The sequence below is a fragment of the Phytophthora parasitica genome (genome assembly GCF_000247585.1).
Source record: "Phytophthora parasitica INRA-310 unplaced genomic scaffold supercont2.40, whole genome shotgun sequence".
NCBI lineage: Eukaryota > Oomycota > Peronosporomycetes > Peronosporales > Peronosporaceae > Phytophthora > Phytophthora nicotianae.
In genome coordinates this window covers 172,458-188,342 of record NW_008649026.1, presented here as the reverse complement: position 1 = coordinate 188,342, position 15,885 = coordinate 172,458, and the positions used below count along the sequence as shown (strand labels likewise).

Genomic DNA, 15,885 nt, shown 5'->3' with positions numbered 1-15,885 from the left:
CGAGATCCTGTATGCATTGTACCCGATGATGATCATTATGATCACACTCAAACGATGCGACATACTGCGAGCAGTGTTACATGTACTAATACAGTTGATTCTTCCGACGAGGGACAAAAACCAATGTGGCGTCCTTATGAGCAACATGCTGAGGCACATCGAGATGTCGTCACGAGAAGCTAACTTTCTGTTAAATCGTGCGGAGCTTCGAGAGAATAGACAGCTTGTTAGGATGCAACAGCAAGCTCTCCCACGAGACCCATTTTCGAGGATAGTGCGAAAAAATGTTTGGGAGGCACAACGCTTTTCATCGGCGTGGACGTCCGTCGGTTGCCCCAGCGGCGCTTGTGTATCTGTACTTGCTACACTCTCGAGCCAGCGCGTTGTCATCCGTCGAGTCAATCTAAGGAACGAATTTGTAGACGCACAAGCGTCATGGTAAAAAAAATTGATGACTCGTTCAATACTTTTGCGACCAAAACCTCTGTAGGCTACGAAATCCAGCATGGATAACTTGTCCAAAGTAAAATGGCTTGCTGGATTGTGAGCAGCGCAGTTAAACCACAGCGAAAATAACGAAGGCATAATTCGTAGCCGCTCAAACTCCGATGGAGAGATACGCGAGTGTCGGTAGCCACACCTGCACGTACACAACGTGCGACACTCTCACGGTGGTGAACCTCGCCGCGAGGTACACTTTGCGACCGCAGGTCCTGTTCAACGCTCTGCTGTGTTTGGATGCTCATGCCTCGACTGGCAGAAATCTCGCCCGAAAGCAAATCTCTGACGACCTGAAGTTCCTACGTTCTACTGAAAAAACATAAAAACGCAACTGGTGCCAAGCTGATGCCAATAATGACGCTCCTGTCGGACCGACAGTCGACGGGCGCGCAATCGTGCAGGTAATCGAAGTTGGGTGGACAAAGCTCTATGTTCTCCGGATTATGAGCCCGACGTGGATCGAGCGTTGTGTAAGGTGCAGGTCCACGTATCATTCCTCAATTTACTTCAAACCTGTAAGGCGAAGCGCTCTTTTGCAATGTTCGCTACGGCAAGACAACAGTCACCAGCACCATCGGCTCTACCCGAATCGGTCGCTTGGCTCGAGCACCTGACGCTCGAAATGACTTCGACCATCAACACCCGGCACGGGCTGGGCAAGCGTAATGTGCAGTATGAGCTCCACATGATCTACCAAACATCCAAGAATGAGACCACGTCATGGACACTTTCCCGGAGTTTCGACGAGTACCGCGATCTGCGAAGAAGGCTAGTGAAGGCTCTACGACTTGGCCATCGGTGCAATGCGGAGTGCAAGTGGCTGGGTAACGTGATCAAACATCACTTTCCTAGGGCCTCGCTGTTCTGCAGGAGCTGCCCTACTGGAGTGGAGGGCACTCGAGTGGCATTGCTACGTATGCTTAACACGGTGAAGGCGTCTTTGGTGAACCACGGCAACCTTGGATGCTCCAGGATGAGAGACGACGTGAGCAAGGTCTTCACGCTGTTCGTGTCTTGTAACAGCACGAGTAAGCATTCGTCCATTGTACACTCGTCTACAGCGTCCACGACGTCGTCACTGTCGTTGTCCCCCAGCAATTTCGAACGCTCGTCAACGTCAGCGTCCCTGACGTCAGACGAAGAGATCCAAGAGGTAGCTCTCGAGTTCGACGACTTCCCTTGCGGAAACTTTTCACGGTGTGAGTGCGGCGCATGCCGATCAAGCTTGCATTAGATGGAGACAATTACCTAGACTGCCAAATGTACATTAAACGAAGTCAAATATCAGCACGTTAATGACATTTTATACTTTACACATTGATGCAATAGGAACCTGCTAATAACCTAACGAAACCCATCGCAAGTTGTAGTATGGTATTTCCCGGTCCCTGTGGCAAGGAAAAGCTGCAATCAATTGCTTGCGCTGGATGTCCACCCGCAGCATCGACTGTCACATCCAGTCTGTGCTTCAATGTAACCACGCGTTTGGATGTGCCGCGCGGTGCTGTGCACTCCGCACTTGCAAGGCGAGAGCTGCAAATGCTGCAAGTTGCAGTGTATCTGTAGACCAGCTTTTGAAATAACAGGGATAACTACGGAACGTCATCTCTGTGGGTCCGGTCAAATGGGTAAGGTCCATTTTTCATTCGCATTCCCGCTGCAACGCAAGGAAACACAACATCAGCTGTCGAGTAAAGCAAAGCTTTAGATTCTTCAATAAAGATGGATTGTGTGCCAGCCCCATCAACACAACCAGCTTCAATTGCTAGGTACGCGATTTTTTAGTTGACGAGCGGTGGCCTCATGGGCCGCATCCCGCCCGTGATAACGGTCCCTGTGGGGCACTTCTCGCCTGAATTGCCTTCTAGAGACATCACCAGTCGAGCTGCCGTCTCGCTTCGACCTGCAACGCCATCTCGGAGCAACTTGCAGCCCCGCAAGGTGATTTCATTGTAGGCTAGATTGATAAAGGTTAACGTCGTGTTTTGCTGCAGCGACTTTGCCAAAATTCCTGCCGCGCTGTCCGACTTGAGACCTGAGCACGTCTACAGCAAACAGACTACCTGAGTCAATCTTTCTTTAAAACAATATTTATGAAATGCATCAATCTTACCAGATCGATACTGCGAAGGCTGGTGTTATCAGCCAGAGCGTAATAGAACTCTACAACTCCAGGAGGTTCGAGAGGGCAGTGACTCTAGTACAGCAAAGCGCAAAAGAAAATGATCAGTACACAAACGATCATAGAAAACTACTTATGTATGAATGATAGTTACTCACCAAGTCGAGAGTAACGAGTGTGCGTGTGGTTTTTACGAGCTGACCCAACGCACTCCCCACTATCGATTCTCCTCCTAAGCAGTCCTGGAAGAGTGCTGTCTCCAGAAAAGAACTAGCCTTAAGAGCACGCACTGTTGCCAATGCAGCTACCTCATCCAGTTTGTTTTCACGATAATTCAGGTATCGTATGGACGCATTTCGCTGTAAACCGCGAGCAATGCTCATGTTTCCTTCACTTGTGAAATTGTTGCAGGAGATGTCTAAGTACGTCAGAGATCGCGTGTGGCTCAGCATATGCGCAAGATGAGTTGAAGTCTCGTCCGATATGCCAGTATTGCTTAGCAACAGCGTTCTCAGCGTTGAGTTGAACGGTCCGCTATCATTGTGAGAATCTCCTGATCCATCGGACATTGTCGTGTGCCTTCGATTAGAAAGTCGCGCTTTGAGTTTTTCTTCCTCCGTTAGAGCTTTTGGTGACAGTGACTGAAGTAGATCGATGGTTGTCTTATCCCCGATCGCATTATGGCTGAGCTTGAGCTCGCGAAGTGCGTAGTTGGCTCGCATAGTATCACCGAGCCATGGAGTGATACCGTCCCTGCCGATCCGGTTATGCATTAAATCAAGCACTCGAAGATGCGAGTTTGTAGCTAGGGCCTTAGCTAGAGCAGTTGACCCAATCTCACCGATGGCATTGTAGCTGAGCGTGAGTTCCAGCAAACAGCCATTGTGCATCAGTGCACTAGCGAGCAAAGCAACGGCAGCATCCTCGAGATGATTTCCACTCAGCGACAGTGTTGTGATGAAGCGCTTGAAAATGTATACAGTCACATTCGTGTCAGATCCAAAAACACTCTGGTACCGCGTGAACTTACATTGGTTGATAGACCTCGACTGAGCTGCGTCATGATATCCATGTCAACGTGACTGCCTCGGAGGTCAAGAACTCGAATCGGTGCAGCGTGTTTAGATTTAGATATTAGTTCGGATGATCTTCCTCCAGCTGTGTTGTCGTCGGTGGTATATGCGTTTTGTAGTGTCAATGTTGAATCCATAAAGCTGCCCTGTCATTCAACAACAAGCGCAAGTTCAATTTATGGTAAAGTTCGACCAGAAAAAATGAATAATACTATACCCCTGGTGTTTCCACGATGTTGAACCCCTGCAGACAATAAGTTAGCTCCTTCGACTCGATAGTTCACTACAACGCATTTTACCGCTAAATAGGCTGTGCCGGACGGGTGCGAACAGATCAAAGTTCCGTCGTGGCTGCGGACTACCAAGCAAACAACCTTTCGACTCCGTTGGCTAACAATGTTAGCTAAAAACAAATGAAGCAGTGCTGACATAAATTACCTTTCCAAAGCACGTTTCAATACTTGACTTCGTTGGAATGGAGCACTTCCACTTCAACGCTGCGTGGTCATAAACTACAGGATTCCTCTTCGTCAGCAGATAAAGTGCTTCATTCACGTCCGAGCACACGCCTTGTCCTTCATCACTCTCCTCGTTTCCAGTTATCACTATCATAATGTCCTCAAGTCTACAGCTACACGTCTCAAAATATCCACTCGCCGAACAGAATAAAGCATCATGTATTTTTTTCTCGTGGATAAGTTTCATTTGTAACCCTCATCAGACACATAGAGTATCGTGGTTTGCAAGTTACTTACCTTCGTTCTTCCAGTGCTCCACGAGTGCCTTGAACAAGCCATCCTGTTTCTTCTGCAGTGCCTTGGGAGTGTCAAATTCTCCAACCCCACCACGCTCCATGACCAAGATGCGATCTGCGTCGAGAATCGTATTGATGCGGTGGGCAATCGTGAGGCACGTGCAGTCACGGAACTCCTCGCGGATGCTGCGTTGGATCTTACGGTCCGTCTCCGTGTCGATCGAAGCGGTCGCCTCGTCCATTAGGATGATACGCGACCGCTTGAGCAAAGCACGAGCAATGCATAGTAATTGGCGCTCACCCACGCTGAAATTCGAGCCCTTCTCATCCACTGGACCATCCAACGCCGACACCACGTGCGCGAGGTGAGCTCGACGCAGTGACGTCCAGATCTGCTCGTCCGTGTACTGGTCAAAAGGATCAACGTTGCTGCGCACTGTACCTGAGAAGAGAACGGGGTCCTGGGGGATAATAGAGATCTTGTTACGCAGCTCGTGCAGTCCGATAGTGCTGATATCCAGTCCGTCGATGACAATAGAGCCGCTGTCCAACTCCACCAGACGCATAAGAGCCACCACGAGACTCGACTTGCCAGCTCCGGTACGACCCACAATACCAATCTTCTCCTGAGGGCGGATCGACAGAGACAAGTTACGCAGCACACGCGGTAGGCCAGGACGGTAGCGCAGATTCACATTGCGGAACTCGATAGCTCCAGCAGAGGGCCATTCCTGAGCGGGAGGAAGCTTGCCAACACTTGTGAGCTCGGCTTCCGTGTCCATGATCGTGTAGTTCTTGATACGCTCCACTGACACCATCTGTGTCTGGAGCTGGCTGAGCATGCGAACAGACCAGTTGAGCGCCTGGGTGACACTAAACGCGTAAGTAAGCGAGACACCTGCAAGCCCAGCGAAAGCTGCTCCGCGCTCTGGGTCCGAACTGTGTGCTAGCACAGCGGTTAGAGCTGCAAAGGCTGCAATAAGTGTACCGGCAAACTCGAGGCGAAGAGCAAGCCAGCAGTTGACTGCAAAGTTGAGAAAATAAGCGCGCTGGTTTTTGTCAATCAGTTCCTCGTTCTTCGTAGAAAACTGGGTCTCTGCGTGGTATGCACGAATCGTCGGCAAGCCGTCCAACGTCTCGGACAACAGAGCAAACACAGGCGAGCGGCTGATGGAGTCCAAACGCTGCAGCTCGCGCGAAGACTTGATAAAGTACCGCTGTGAAATGTAGTATCCAACCAGCACAGGCAGCAGAATGATCATGAAGATCGGCGTCACATACGAGATCGTCGCCAGAGTCACCAATACACTAATAAACGTATTAAGCAGCATGCTCCAAGTGGCAGGGATGCTTTCGTCAACGGTGTACACGTCCTTGGACAATCGGTTCACAATACGACCCGTGGGCGTCGTGTCAAAGAAGGAGGTTGGAGCACGTAGAATGCGAGCAAGAAGGTTCTGGAACAGCGACTTACTGGCACGCAGACCGCCCTTGTAAGTGGTGATAGCACGAATGTACAGCGCCACGGCGTACGCCAGGTTGAGAGCCATGTAGATGTACACGTAGAACATCTCCGACTCCTTGTTCGCAGGACCGTCCTTAGGCTGGGAGTGCTCCGACCAGAACGATAGCCACCACGTGGACAGCAGGTTCACACATTGAGTGGCGATGAAGATAATGATCACGACTAGACCAGCGAAAATTCCACCGAACGCCATTATCCAAGTCTTGTAAACTTGCCACGCCACATCGCCCACAGATCGATCCTCGTCGGTCATCAGCTGTGCTTCCATACCTACCTCACTTAGCGAACGCTCACTGCGCACAGACGAGCGGCTCAATCTCCGAGCAAGACGTTCGGGCGTCGGGTTGTCCTCTTCATCCTCTTCCAACTCATCCACCGAGATATCATCTTCAATCGTTTGAGAGTCTTGCTGTTCGTCTTGGTCCTTGTACTTAGCCACAAGATCCATGAGGAGTCCACCATCCTTCTCCATGAGGTCTTCATACGTACCATTCTCCACAATCACGCCGTTTTCCAGCACCACAATTCTGTTGCACTCGCTCAGGAATGTCAAGCCATGCGTAACAAGAATCACGAGTTTGTCCTTGAGGCAAGTCTTGATGCACTCCTTGAAGATGTCATGGCCAACGTGGCTATCAACTGCAGACAAAATGTCGTCCAGCAGGTAAATATCTGCATCCTGGTATACAGCGCGAGCAAGAGCCACGCGAGTACGCTGTCCGCCACTGAGATTTATGCCCTTCTCGCCAATCTCCGTCATATCTCCTCCAGGGAGCACAGCCAGATCCTTTTGCATTGAGCTGACGCGTAGCGCCTCGGCATACTTAGCCTCGCTAAACGGAAGACCAAAGCAAATGTTTTCACGAACTGTAGCGTTTTGAATAAACGGCTGCTGCGAAACGTAGGCCACAGATCCACGTAGATTAACATCACCGCGGCTGCAACGAGCATCACCCAGAATTCCACCGAGAAGCGTAGATTTTCCGGAACCCACATGGCCAACGACAGCAATCAAGTCACCTGGACGAGCCTCCAGTGACACACCCTGCAGAACGGGAAGGCTATCACCTCCCAAAACTTCCTTGTCCAAGATCGAGTCCTCCTGCAACAAGCTGTCCTCTTCCTTTAATCCCGTTGGAGCTCCCGCAGCTGACGACACCTTCGGTGCCGTATCCCACATGAAATCAGCATTGTTCACGCGTACACCAACGCCGTCGAGATCGCCTGGTCCAACCTTCTCGCGCTCCTCTTCCTGGAAGTATGAGCTCAAGCGGTCAATACTCACACTTGCCTCAACAATCGAGTTCAGTACTTGCGGCAGCATAAACAACGGGAAGCGGAGAATGTTGAACAACGCCAGCGATGTCAGAGCAGTGCCCACGTCCAGCGTGTTGCCCAGTTTAACGTAAGTGTAGAACGACGCCACTGTAACAAGTGAAGGAATCGCCGAGAAGAGTGTCATGGATCCACTACGCGCATAAATGTACGTGCGCAGCTTGCTGAGCTCCTCGCTTCGGTATTCCAGCACGCGCTTGGTGAATGAGTGCTCCCACGCCTGCAACTTGATCACCTTCATTCCCGCCAGCACTTCATTGCAAATCTTGATACGTTCGTCTTTCACCTCCATCAACTTCAGCTGCAATCGTCTCATAAGCTTCGAAATCCCCGCCGTAACTGGCAGCATCAAGATGATCACAGCCACTCCAGCAAACGTCGCGGGACCGATCTGCTTCCACAGCAAATAACAGGCCACCACAATCTGGAAAATGGAGAACCACACACTGTTGATATACGTCGAGAGCTCCTGCAGTCTCTGGGCATCGATACTCATCAGATTGGTGATCTCTCCTGTCGTCTTCTTCTGTCTCGCCGCGGCAGACAACACTAAGCTCTTGGTGTACACTGCAGTGCAAACAGCAGATCTCACTCTCATACCAGACTCAAAGCAATGGAAGAAGTAGTTCCTCAACAGGAAAGACTGCATCACGCCCGACACGAACACAATGCCCGCATAGATCAGACCTTCACTCAGAGGAGCGTCAGGGTTCTGCAGGTACGCTATGATCTCCTTAATCAACATGGGCCCCACAAACTGCAGCGAGTCATGGACCAACTTTAGCAGACCAGCCTTGGCGATCTGGCCACCGAAACAGGATGCCAGCGCCCAGGATAGGCTGGGCTTGCCACTGGGTTTGTTGCACTGCTTCCTCCAGGCCTCTTGGAACTCCGTGGACACCTCATGCGCACGGTTAGCCGGGTCTAGAAGATACAGGTCGTCGTGCTCCAGTGGTCGCTGGTTGCCCAGTTCCATGAGCGGCGTCACCCACGAGAAGAGAGCCGAGGAGATGCAGGTTGCATCCTGAGACGGGTACCGGTCGCCCAGACCTGAGAGCGGACTAGAAGAAGGGTCATGGCGGTTCACCGACACGTGTATGTCCTTGAGAAGAGGGCGCTTCTCTTCCTCCGCCAGCGCCTGCGCCTTCATCACCTGCAGCTTGCCAGCCATCACCTCGGAGTGCGGACTTGAAGGCGAATGCGGAAGTGCGAAGGGTAAAGGGTCGTTTTTCAGTTGGTGTGGAAACACAATGCAGAGTGATGGTTTTGATTACGACGGTTGGTGTAAATTATGTGTTGGACACAAAAGAGTGCAGGGTACATTTCGTAACCCATCGCTGTGTAACCCTTTCCGGAGCAAAATGGAGCAATACCTGCTGCAGCTCCCGAAGCGCCTGGCGCAGGAGGTACGGGAAGGTATCGCGAATGGCGACTCAGCGAACGTGGACATGGTGGCAGGAGGTGCGTGTGTGACGTTATTTGCCGTCCTTACACCCGCTAGAGGGATGAAATAAGCGAAAAAAGAAAAGTTGGAAAATACATACGTTGACGCATTTTGCGGTGCTGTTTGATGCCTTTTCCAGCGGATAACAAACACTTTACACTGCATGTGAACGGCAAGAAGTATCCTGCAAAGATTGGTGCGTTGTTAGTGGTCAAAAGGTGACGTTAGCTGCACGTGTTGACGTTGACGGGCTTGCAGCACAGCTGCCGACCATTTTGGAGACGCACAAGACCTACGACGACAACTTCTTCTACAAGAGCGGTGAAATCGGACAGGTGCGGATCGACCAGAGAGGATAAGATGATTCTGGTGGCGTATTGAACTAACGAATGTTTGTGATATTGTCTGGCGATTTTAGATCTTCGTGGTGACGGACAAAGAAGAAGAGAAAAAGTTACTAGAGATGCAGGACGAAGTGCCAAACGGGATAACTCCTCCAAACACCAACGTCATCAAGCGTAAATACGAGAAAACCAAGAAGACCACGCCGTTCCCAGTACGTGCGAAAGGATATGTTGTTTGAACTATTGCGACTTATGAAGCGGTTCTGGTTGTTGCTACATGTAGAAACCTGATGTCGCTCGAGTGGAAGAAGATCTAGTGAAAATCATTGCTGGTGGTGTTATTGAAGACGTTCATGAGGAGCTGGTAGATTTCTACGATTGGATGGCGGACGACGAGCATCCGGGTGGTATCACTGTGATGGACGAGATGGAGCTCATTCGTGAACACCCCGAGTACTTGACTTTATCAGAGGAGCCATCTACGAAGAAGCAGAAACTACTGCCACCGAGTGCTGGAAGTAGTACAGTGCCAGGTACTGCCAACGCGTCGAATATGAATACTCCCCTTGCGACGGATGCAGGCTCCGAGGCTGAGTCTCAGACAGACGGACGGGCATCGGTCCAGCGCTCGCCTGCGTTCGCACCGACACCAAGCCCCAGATTATCTCCTATGCAGTTGAACTCACAAACTAGCCGAGACAACGACGAAGACAAGGAAGTGGACATGCTGGAGGACGACATCCTCGACGGAATGGACACAAAACCGGCGTCGCCGCCTCGCCAGAAGGCTTACTTGACTGACCCGGAATACCTTAAATTGCTGCCCATTCGCGATCGCTTACAAAAGTCGGTGCGTGATGCTGATCGCGATATCAGCGAACTCAGCGCCAAGGTCGATGCCAACTCCAACATTATCGTCAAGGTAATCTCCTTGTGCCGTGGATTTTCCTTTAGCTTATGATCTGTGAGCTCATATCACCATCGCTACTTGCCATGTTTTTTTATTTGCACTCACTCAGAATCGGTTCAAACAAATGCTCGAGACTGCGCGCCAGCAGCGTACCGAGATCGCAGCGGAGCTTGACAAGGTCAAGGCAGAGATTGCGGATTTCGAGTCGAGCTGAGCGCCTCCATTTATCTAGTCAAAATCTTCGCCATCGGTCTTGATAAAAACCCTCACGGCAACAAACGGGCACAAGACACAAGACCGACTTTAGACGTTCGAGATCAGATCGGTTAATTAGCTTTTTATTGTTTTGTTGGGGTATGATGTGATTTTGTATGCTTTGTTCACGGCTGCTGCTTCAGTTCTTCACCGTCCTGTTCTTTCGTTCGCTTCTTCTCGTGCAATCCCCAATCTCGCACGTTCTCACTGGACAAGAGGGGTACGAGACGACTGCTAAGCACGAATGCAACCCACGAGGGCTAAAGAAACTCCAACGAGGCTATCAGGACGAACTCTCGGATGACTGTTCCTGTTTCGAAGCTATAGCAGGATCCAGTTGGGGCCGAAGCGACAAAACGAGCGAAGGCTTAAAGCCTGACTGAAAGAAATAAGGACGAAGAAGAGAGAGCAGCAGCCTGTTTCAGCGACCTACTGCTGGTGCTTCCACTTGAGCAGCTCGTTGACCTGTTCGTCGGTCAAGTTGAGGCCAGGGATGCTCTTCAGGCCCTTCTTGTCGTGCTCAACGTGGTGCTTGAGGCCTTCCTTGTCCACGACGTCAGTCTGGCCCTTCATCTTCTGAAGCAGCTTGCGCAGCGCCTTCTCATCCTGCTTGCTATAGGAAAAATACAAAACATAAAGTTAGGATTGCGAGGAAGGATACCAATCAAAGAAAATATCTTGAAGTTTGTATAGACGTACTTGAAGAAGACGGCCTCAGCGGCTTTTTCCTTGTCCTTAAGATCGGTGAAGCCCATGGCCTGGGCGGGCGACGCGAAGGCGCGCTTGGGGGCGGCGGCAGCGGCACGACGGATAGCGAGCATAGTTCTCTGTTCTTTGATGTTGTGTACTGACGGTTTGGTTCCCCCTTTTAGGAGCCGCACGTGCTGGTAAAGACACGAGCGCCGCACGCTTCAAGTAGGCAACTTTTTACGTAAAAAAATCAAGGAGGGCGATTGCGGCGGGACAGCGAGGGCATGTTGATGGATCTGTTTCACGGATGGAAAGAATCCTGTCTTTAAAAGCGGCAACGTCCGGTCGACGCTAAGTGTCGCAGTAAAAACGACGCTGACTTTTTACGCTCAACTTCAAGTACAGGCTGACACGCAGTGCTGCGAGGCATTGGTTTTTTTTTTCTCGCTGATGGAGCTGCTACTGTTCACGCCGATTTTGGTAAGTTACGATGGCTCTCTTGTGCGTGTTGCGCTGGTGCTGAGTGCTAGTGTTCTGATGTAGTTTTGATGGGGCGTTTTTGCGATCCTTTGACTCACTTTTCCGCCCATAACCTGGTGCAGCGATGCATGGACTCTTTACGGTAATTTGGCTCCGGCCGGCTGCATACTCCAGCAGACTAGACACGCACAAAGGTTACCCAGTCGAGCGCGTGGGGTGGAGCCCAAATCGCGCTAATTCGGGTCGTGGTTGCTGCAGAGCGCAGGACTACCCCTTTAGATAACTGACATTTCGTCATACCTCGATCGAACACAGACACTATAGTCCTCATGTTGAAAATTTATTGATCTCCCAGTCGAAAGAAACTACAAGATGATGGATCACTGCCAAATTCGATTGTAGGATGCTGCTATCAAACGTAAAGCATCGTCGTTGCGTTGCGGGCCGCGTCGCGGGGAGAGCGGAGGAGTAAATGGACATGCAAGTGTAGCAAGGAGGTCTACGTAAGGCGGGCCTGGGGCGGCGGGCGGTAGCGGCAGCAGCTCCAAATTGGAACGACAAGGCTACCGCCCGGGGTCGGAGGTGAACCCGGTCGGATGTGGAGGAGGCAGGCGATAGCTGAGGCGTTGAAGCTGCCGTGGCTCCGTCTCAACGGAGCCGAGAGCTAGAGAACACCAGAGCTACATCCCCTCCTTCGCAAAAACCATGGACCCTCGTCACGTTAGTGCAGGTGTTTCCAGTTTAAAAGTGCATCCACTTGCTCCTGCGTCAGATCCACACCAGGCACGAGGCCGGGGATCTCGCCGAGTGTTTGCTTGTCGTGCTCAATCTGGTTGCGGAAGCCCGTCTTGTCATTGTAACAGGCTTGCAGATGCATCTTCCGCAGCAACTTCCGCATCTCCTTTTCGTCGTCCTTGCTACAGGATAGAGTTAGACAGATTCAAAACTGATTCGTTTACGAATGAGGCCGTACCGGAAGAGCACGGGGCGCCGGTTCTCCTGCGCTTGCGTGGTTAGTGCACGCTGCGTGCTCATGACGGCGACCTGAAGGACCGGGGCCATGGTCACAACGCGCGGTGCTAGCGCGAGTGCGGTCTGCTTGGTGACGAGGACGAGGGCGGTTTGCATGGTTTGAGGTAGAGGAGTTAGTGGCGACGTTAGCAGCGAGGCGCCGATCGGTGACTGGACTGGAGCGCGGAAGTTCGCAAATGACAATTCCTCGCGAAGCAGAACTGAGTCCAGCTCACCTACCATGCAAATCTTGCAAATATGCTCTCGCGTTTCTAGCTGTTTGACGGCGCGACACGCATTTGGTGCATGGTGACGCACCAATAAGCTGCGCGTGTGTGCTATGCTATACGATTGCTTGGAAACGTTTTGGTTGGATGCCGAGGACTTGACCTCATCGCGATTGCTATCGCCGCAAAGGCGTTTGACGCTGTCAGCGATGATGCCTCGGAACAGTATGGATAAGAATATGCCGATTGCAGTGTGTACTTGATTATCTGGAAAATGCTCATCGGTGTCATTATCTCGTGGAATGACAGCTCCCGGAGATAGACCCAGCAACTCAATTTCAACACCAACGTATGAAGTACTGTCAGGCAATGGAGTAGCTCCATTCGTTGCAGCATCCTGCTCAACAGTGTACACTTTGTACTCTGCGCTTGCCAATCGATCTGCGCACAGTATGATTGACCAGATTTCCAGGACTCCTGAAAATCTGGTCATTCCAGTTGAGTAAGCCCGCACAACCTTCCTGTGGGAGTGTAGTAAGACGGAAAGCTTTAGACTTCAGGAGAGAAAGGAGACCCTTTTTTCCAGGTAAACCGTTCTTGGAGTGGGTTGAAGGGATAATCTACATTGTGGAGTTATCATCACAAGAACAGCAGCACTTCACTCGTAAATTTGAGAGATATTTCACAGACCAAGGAAAACCAGCCTTTGAAAAATCCGTGGTCACCTGTGGATCCAAGGCTATCCTCGCTCTCCATGTAAGCTCTCCATTCTACCTTCGTTGCAGTACGAACGGAAATGATTGGCAAACCACGTTCACGATTCCGATCGATCGACTCAACAGCCATTCTGTATCTAGCTAGCACTGAAACAAGCTTTACTGACAACCAATGAAAATCTCCGAATTTTCGAAACTTACCAATCAGCGAACAGTTTTTAATCGCCATGAGTGTCAGCAATTGGAGCAGCAGTAGCAGCGACCAGGACGATGACACGGCGTGGTCTCGTGCGCGGCTCGCAGAGGAAGGTGTGGCATACCGCGTTGTGTACGTCCAGCCAGAACGTCTCTCTATATCACCACACTCTTAATTCTCTCTTTTCCTTTCAACCTACGCTCAGAAACGTTCTTGGCAGTGGCTTTGTCAACGACCGGGTCGACATCAAGAAACTCGCGCTGCTCGTGCGCAATGCCGACTACGCACCTCGAGTAAGCAGCAGAATTCCAGAGCTACACGGCTGTTCATGTGGTTAAGCAGTATGAATTATTGTGATGGCAGGGGTTTAGCGCGTTGGTCATGCGCTTCCAGGCTCCTCGCGCGACAGTGTTGCTGTACAGGAGTGGAAAGGTAGGTTCCCATTACAAAGGGTTACATATAGTATATAATGCTAATTTAGTGTGCAGTTTGTAGTGATCGGCGCCACGAGTGTAGCAGATGCCAAGCTTGCTGCAGAGAAGCTAATCTCCATATTGAAGGTATGCTCGTGGCAAAAATCATCAGTTGACATTTTGTCTAACACTTTAAACGTAGAAAGTGTCGTTCCCGAGCGACAGCAGTCCATTCACTATTCGTAACGTGGTCGGGGCGGCGGACGTTTGCTTTAGAATTCGTCTGGAAGGTTTGGCACGAGACCACCTTCGCTTTAGCACGGTAAGCAGATACTTGGATCCTGTGCTAAGTGTGAGTTGAACTCTCTGACGAGAATACTATTGTCTTGAACTAGTACGAGCCAGAGTTATTCCCAGGGCTTATCTACCGCATGCTGCGCCCCAAGTGCACCTTATTAATCTTCATATCCGGCAAAATCGTTATCACTGGATGCGAGGTACGACTTCAAATAATTTGTTTAAATGATGTTCACAGCTGCACGAGCAGGGGCTAACTATTTTGTTTCGATGTGGTAGTCTTCTGCAGACGGAGAACGAGCGCTTGGAACAATGTATCCTGTACTACTACAGTATCGTCTTCGCGACGACGGATCCGAAGAGGAGGATGACGGAGATGACTCGATGGACGGTGGATCAACTTTTATTTAACGCATTGCAAACAACAGACCCAACTTACAGCTATCCAGCACATCAAAGTGTCATTTTCTGGTGGAGATTTCTAATGGTAATTGACTCTCGATAGCTGCAGCCCATTTCACCCAGTTCCCAAGAAAAAACGGAAATACAGTAACTAAACGAAGCACTCGATCGTGCAAACTAACGAGTCCTCAGGTCACTTCTACGTGTCACTTGATGACATCCATGCAATAATGTCAGCGAGTGCCTATCATCTACGTTCGAAGCCGCAAACTTCGACTCGCTTTGTTCTATCTAACATTACTGTTCGCGGTTAAAGCACTTGGAGTCGTAGAAGCGAAAAGACTTCACTTAATCAGTCCAACATTCGCTTGCACTATTGAATGGCGACGTTCGAGATCTCAAACAAAGAAACGGTGGTCGGAACGAATGCATAAATATGTTTATTCTTTTGTGCTGTAACACGGAAGTAAATGTGTAGGCACCGTCGAACCAAGATGATTTTCAGCTGGGCATCGTACAGGCTTAAGTTTAAAACGTAGGGTGCGTTGCAATTGCGTGTGTAATAGGACTGACCAAACTTTGCCTCTTCTGGTTACACGAATCGAGTGTAGCAAAGACGATTTACGCTGTGCTGTCTGAAAATTAGCCAGGAGCGTTCTAATGAGGCTGCGGCCGGCATTTGCAATAAAACATCATTTATTCATCCACTGATTGTGCTCACTCATACGCTCAGACGTCGATCGTGGACATACTCCAACAAGCACTATCGTCTACCTGTTGCGTCCGTGTGGGAAGCGACTTGATCCTCGTTCCAATGTTGCTCCGGTGGCGTGTGTCTTCGCGTAGCATGACTGTTGATCATGGCCCTCGCTTGTTTCTCAGAATGTGCCGTATGCACTTCAACACGCTCTGCAACAAGTGGATCTGACAGCCGATGCTTGTTTTTCTTCCGTAATTACTGTTGATCTTATGTCCCATTCATGAACTCAAGAGAAATATTAGAAGCTCTCGATCTTCATGATCTTGCCCAGGTATAGGAAATCGCCAAAAACCTATGACACCGGCAATCATGGAAACTATTTTTCGACGTAAGATCGAAACTCATTGGCTGAGAGCTACTTGGTACGTTTCAGCGTCGTCCTCGATCGGTCCGCAGTCTTGTGAACGAGGATGGACACGTTGACCCTCTA

At 50.4% G+C, this 15,885-nt stretch overlaps 6 protein-coding genes across 9 annotated transcripts; 3 read left to right on the top strand and 3 right to left on the bottom strand.

Moving 5' to 3' along the window:
* Window positions 1-713: 713 nt before the first annotated feature.
* PPTG_14072 (hypothetical protein) lies at window positions 714-1,817 on the top strand. Its single transcript, XM_008911035.1, has one exon. It carries the CDS (start codon window positions 1,040-1,042, stop codon window positions 1,733-1,735), a length of 696 nt encoding a protein of 231 aa, XP_008909283.1. The 5' UTR covers window positions 714-1,039; the 3' UTR covers window positions 1,736-1,817.
* A 559-nt stretch (window positions 1,818-2,376) lies between these two features.
* On the bottom strand, window positions 2,377-8,481 carry PPTG_23495 (hypothetical protein; the record flags this gene model as incomplete). Its single annotated transcript, XM_008911034.1, has 7 exons — window positions 2,377-2,536; window positions 2,615-2,698; window positions 2,782-3,588; window positions 3,654-3,842; window positions 3,914-3,940; window positions 3,996-4,054; window positions 4,452-8,481. 7 exons carry the CDS (start codon window positions 8,479-8,481, stop codon window positions 2,474-2,476), a joined length of 5,259 nt encoding a protein of 1,752 aa, XP_008909282.1. The 3' UTR covers window positions 2,377-2,473.
* Window positions 8,482-8,625: 144 nt separating this feature from the next.
* Window positions 8,626-10,492, top strand: PPTG_14069 (hypothetical protein). 4 transcript variants are annotated; one of them, XM_008911030.1, is made up of 6 exons: window positions 8,634-8,771; window positions 8,894-8,950; window positions 9,013-9,089; window positions 9,173-9,310; window positions 9,382-10,020; window positions 10,118-10,492. In XM_008911030.1, the coding sequence occupies exons 1-6, from the start codon at window positions 8,672-8,674 to the stop codon at window positions 10,220-10,222; spliced, it is 1,116 nt and encodes a 371-aa protein (XP_008909278.1). In that variant the 5' UTR covers window positions 8,634-8,671; the 3' UTR covers window positions 10,223-10,492. The 4 variants fall into 4 exon arrangements, with proteins under 4 accessions (XP_008909279.1, XP_008909280.1, XP_008909281.1 ...); XM_008911031.1 differs by having other exon boundaries at window positions 8,626-8,950; XM_008911033.1 differs by having other exon boundaries at window positions 8,633-8,771; window positions 8,894-9,089.
* PPTG_14068 (hypothetical protein) lies at window positions 10,304-11,155 on the bottom strand. Its single transcript, XM_008911029.1, has 2 exons — window positions 10,963-11,155; window positions 10,304-10,876 (listed from the first exon to the last, which is right to left on the bottom strand). The coding sequence occupies exons 1-2, from the start codon at window positions 11,082-11,084 to the stop codon at window positions 10,693-10,695; spliced, it is 306 nt and encodes a 101-aa protein (XP_008909277.1). The 5' UTR covers window positions 11,085-11,155; the 3' UTR covers window positions 10,304-10,692.
* A 577-nt stretch (window positions 11,156-11,732) lies between these two features.
* PPTG_14067 (hypothetical protein) lies at window positions 11,733-12,781 on the bottom strand. Its single transcript, XM_008911028.1, has 2 exons — window positions 12,407-12,781; window positions 11,733-12,350 (listed from the first exon to the last, which is right to left on the bottom strand). Exons 1-2 carry the CDS (start codon window positions 12,685-12,687, stop codon window positions 12,155-12,157), a joined length of 477 nt encoding a protein of 158 aa, XP_008909276.1. The 5' UTR covers window positions 12,688-12,781; the 3' UTR covers window positions 11,733-12,154.
* Window positions 12,782-13,347: 566 nt separating this feature from the next.
* On the top strand, window positions 13,348-14,954 carry PPTG_14066 (hypothetical protein). The gene is made up of 7 exons (XM_008911027.1): window positions 13,348-13,715; window positions 13,789-13,876; window positions 13,947-14,015; window positions 14,072-14,143; window positions 14,199-14,318; window positions 14,392-14,493; window positions 14,573-14,954. Exons 1-7 carry the CDS (start codon window positions 13,615-13,617, stop codon window positions 14,702-14,704), a joined length of 684 nt encoding a protein of 227 aa, XP_008909275.1. The 5' UTR covers window positions 13,348-13,614; the 3' UTR covers window positions 14,705-14,954.
* The last annotated feature ends 931 nt before the right edge of the window (window positions 14,955-15,885 follow it).

Excerpts from the sequence above, each read along its gene's own strand:
- PPTG_14072 (XM_008911035.1), top strand. The coding sequence starts at position 1,040 with ATGTTCGCTACGGCAAGACAACAGTCACCAGCACCATCGGCTCTACCC.
- PPTG_14069 (XM_008911030.1), top strand. The coding sequence starts at position 8,672 with ATGGAGCAATACCTGCTGCAGCTCCCGAAGCGCCTGGCGCAGGAGGTA. Across the intron at positions 8,772-8,893 it reads CGTGGACATGGTGGCAGGAG|CGGATAACAAACACTTTACA; the intron begins GTGCGTGTGTGA and ends TGCCTTTTCCAG. Across the intron at positions 8,951-9,012 it reads GAAGTATCCTGCAAAGATTG|CACAGCTGCCGACCATTTTG; the intron begins GTGCGTTGTTAG and ends ACGGGCTTGCAG.
- PPTG_14068 (XM_008911029.1), bottom strand. The coding sequence starts at position 11,084 with ATGCTCGCTATCCGTCGTGCCGCTGCCGCCGCCCCCAAGCGCGCCTTC. Across the intron at positions 10,877-10,962 it reads GCTGAGGCCGTCTTCTTCAA|CAAGCAGGATGAGAAGGCGC; the intron begins GTACGTCTATAC and ends TTTTTCCTATAG.
- PPTG_14067 (XM_008911028.1), bottom strand. The coding sequence starts at position 12,687 with ATGGTAGGTGAGCTGGACTCAGTTCTGCTTCGCGAGGAATTGTCATTT. Across the intron at positions 12,351-12,406 it reads CGGCGCCCCGTGCTCTTCCG|CAAGGACGACGAAAAGGAGA; the intron begins GTACGGCCTCAT and ends TCTATCCTGTAG.
- PPTG_14066 (XM_008911027.1), top strand. The coding sequence starts at position 13,615 with ATGAGTGTCAGCAATTGGAGCAGCAGTAGCAGCGACCAGGACGATGAC. Across the intron at positions 14,016-14,071 it reads TGCTGTACAGGAGTGGAAAG|TTTGTAGTGATCGGCGCCAC; the intron begins GTAGGTTCCCAT and ends TTTAGTGTGCAG. Across the intron at positions 14,494-14,572 it reads TCGTTATCACTGGATGCGAG|TCTTCTGCAGACGGAGAACG; the intron begins GTACGACTTCAA and ends TCGATGTGGTAG.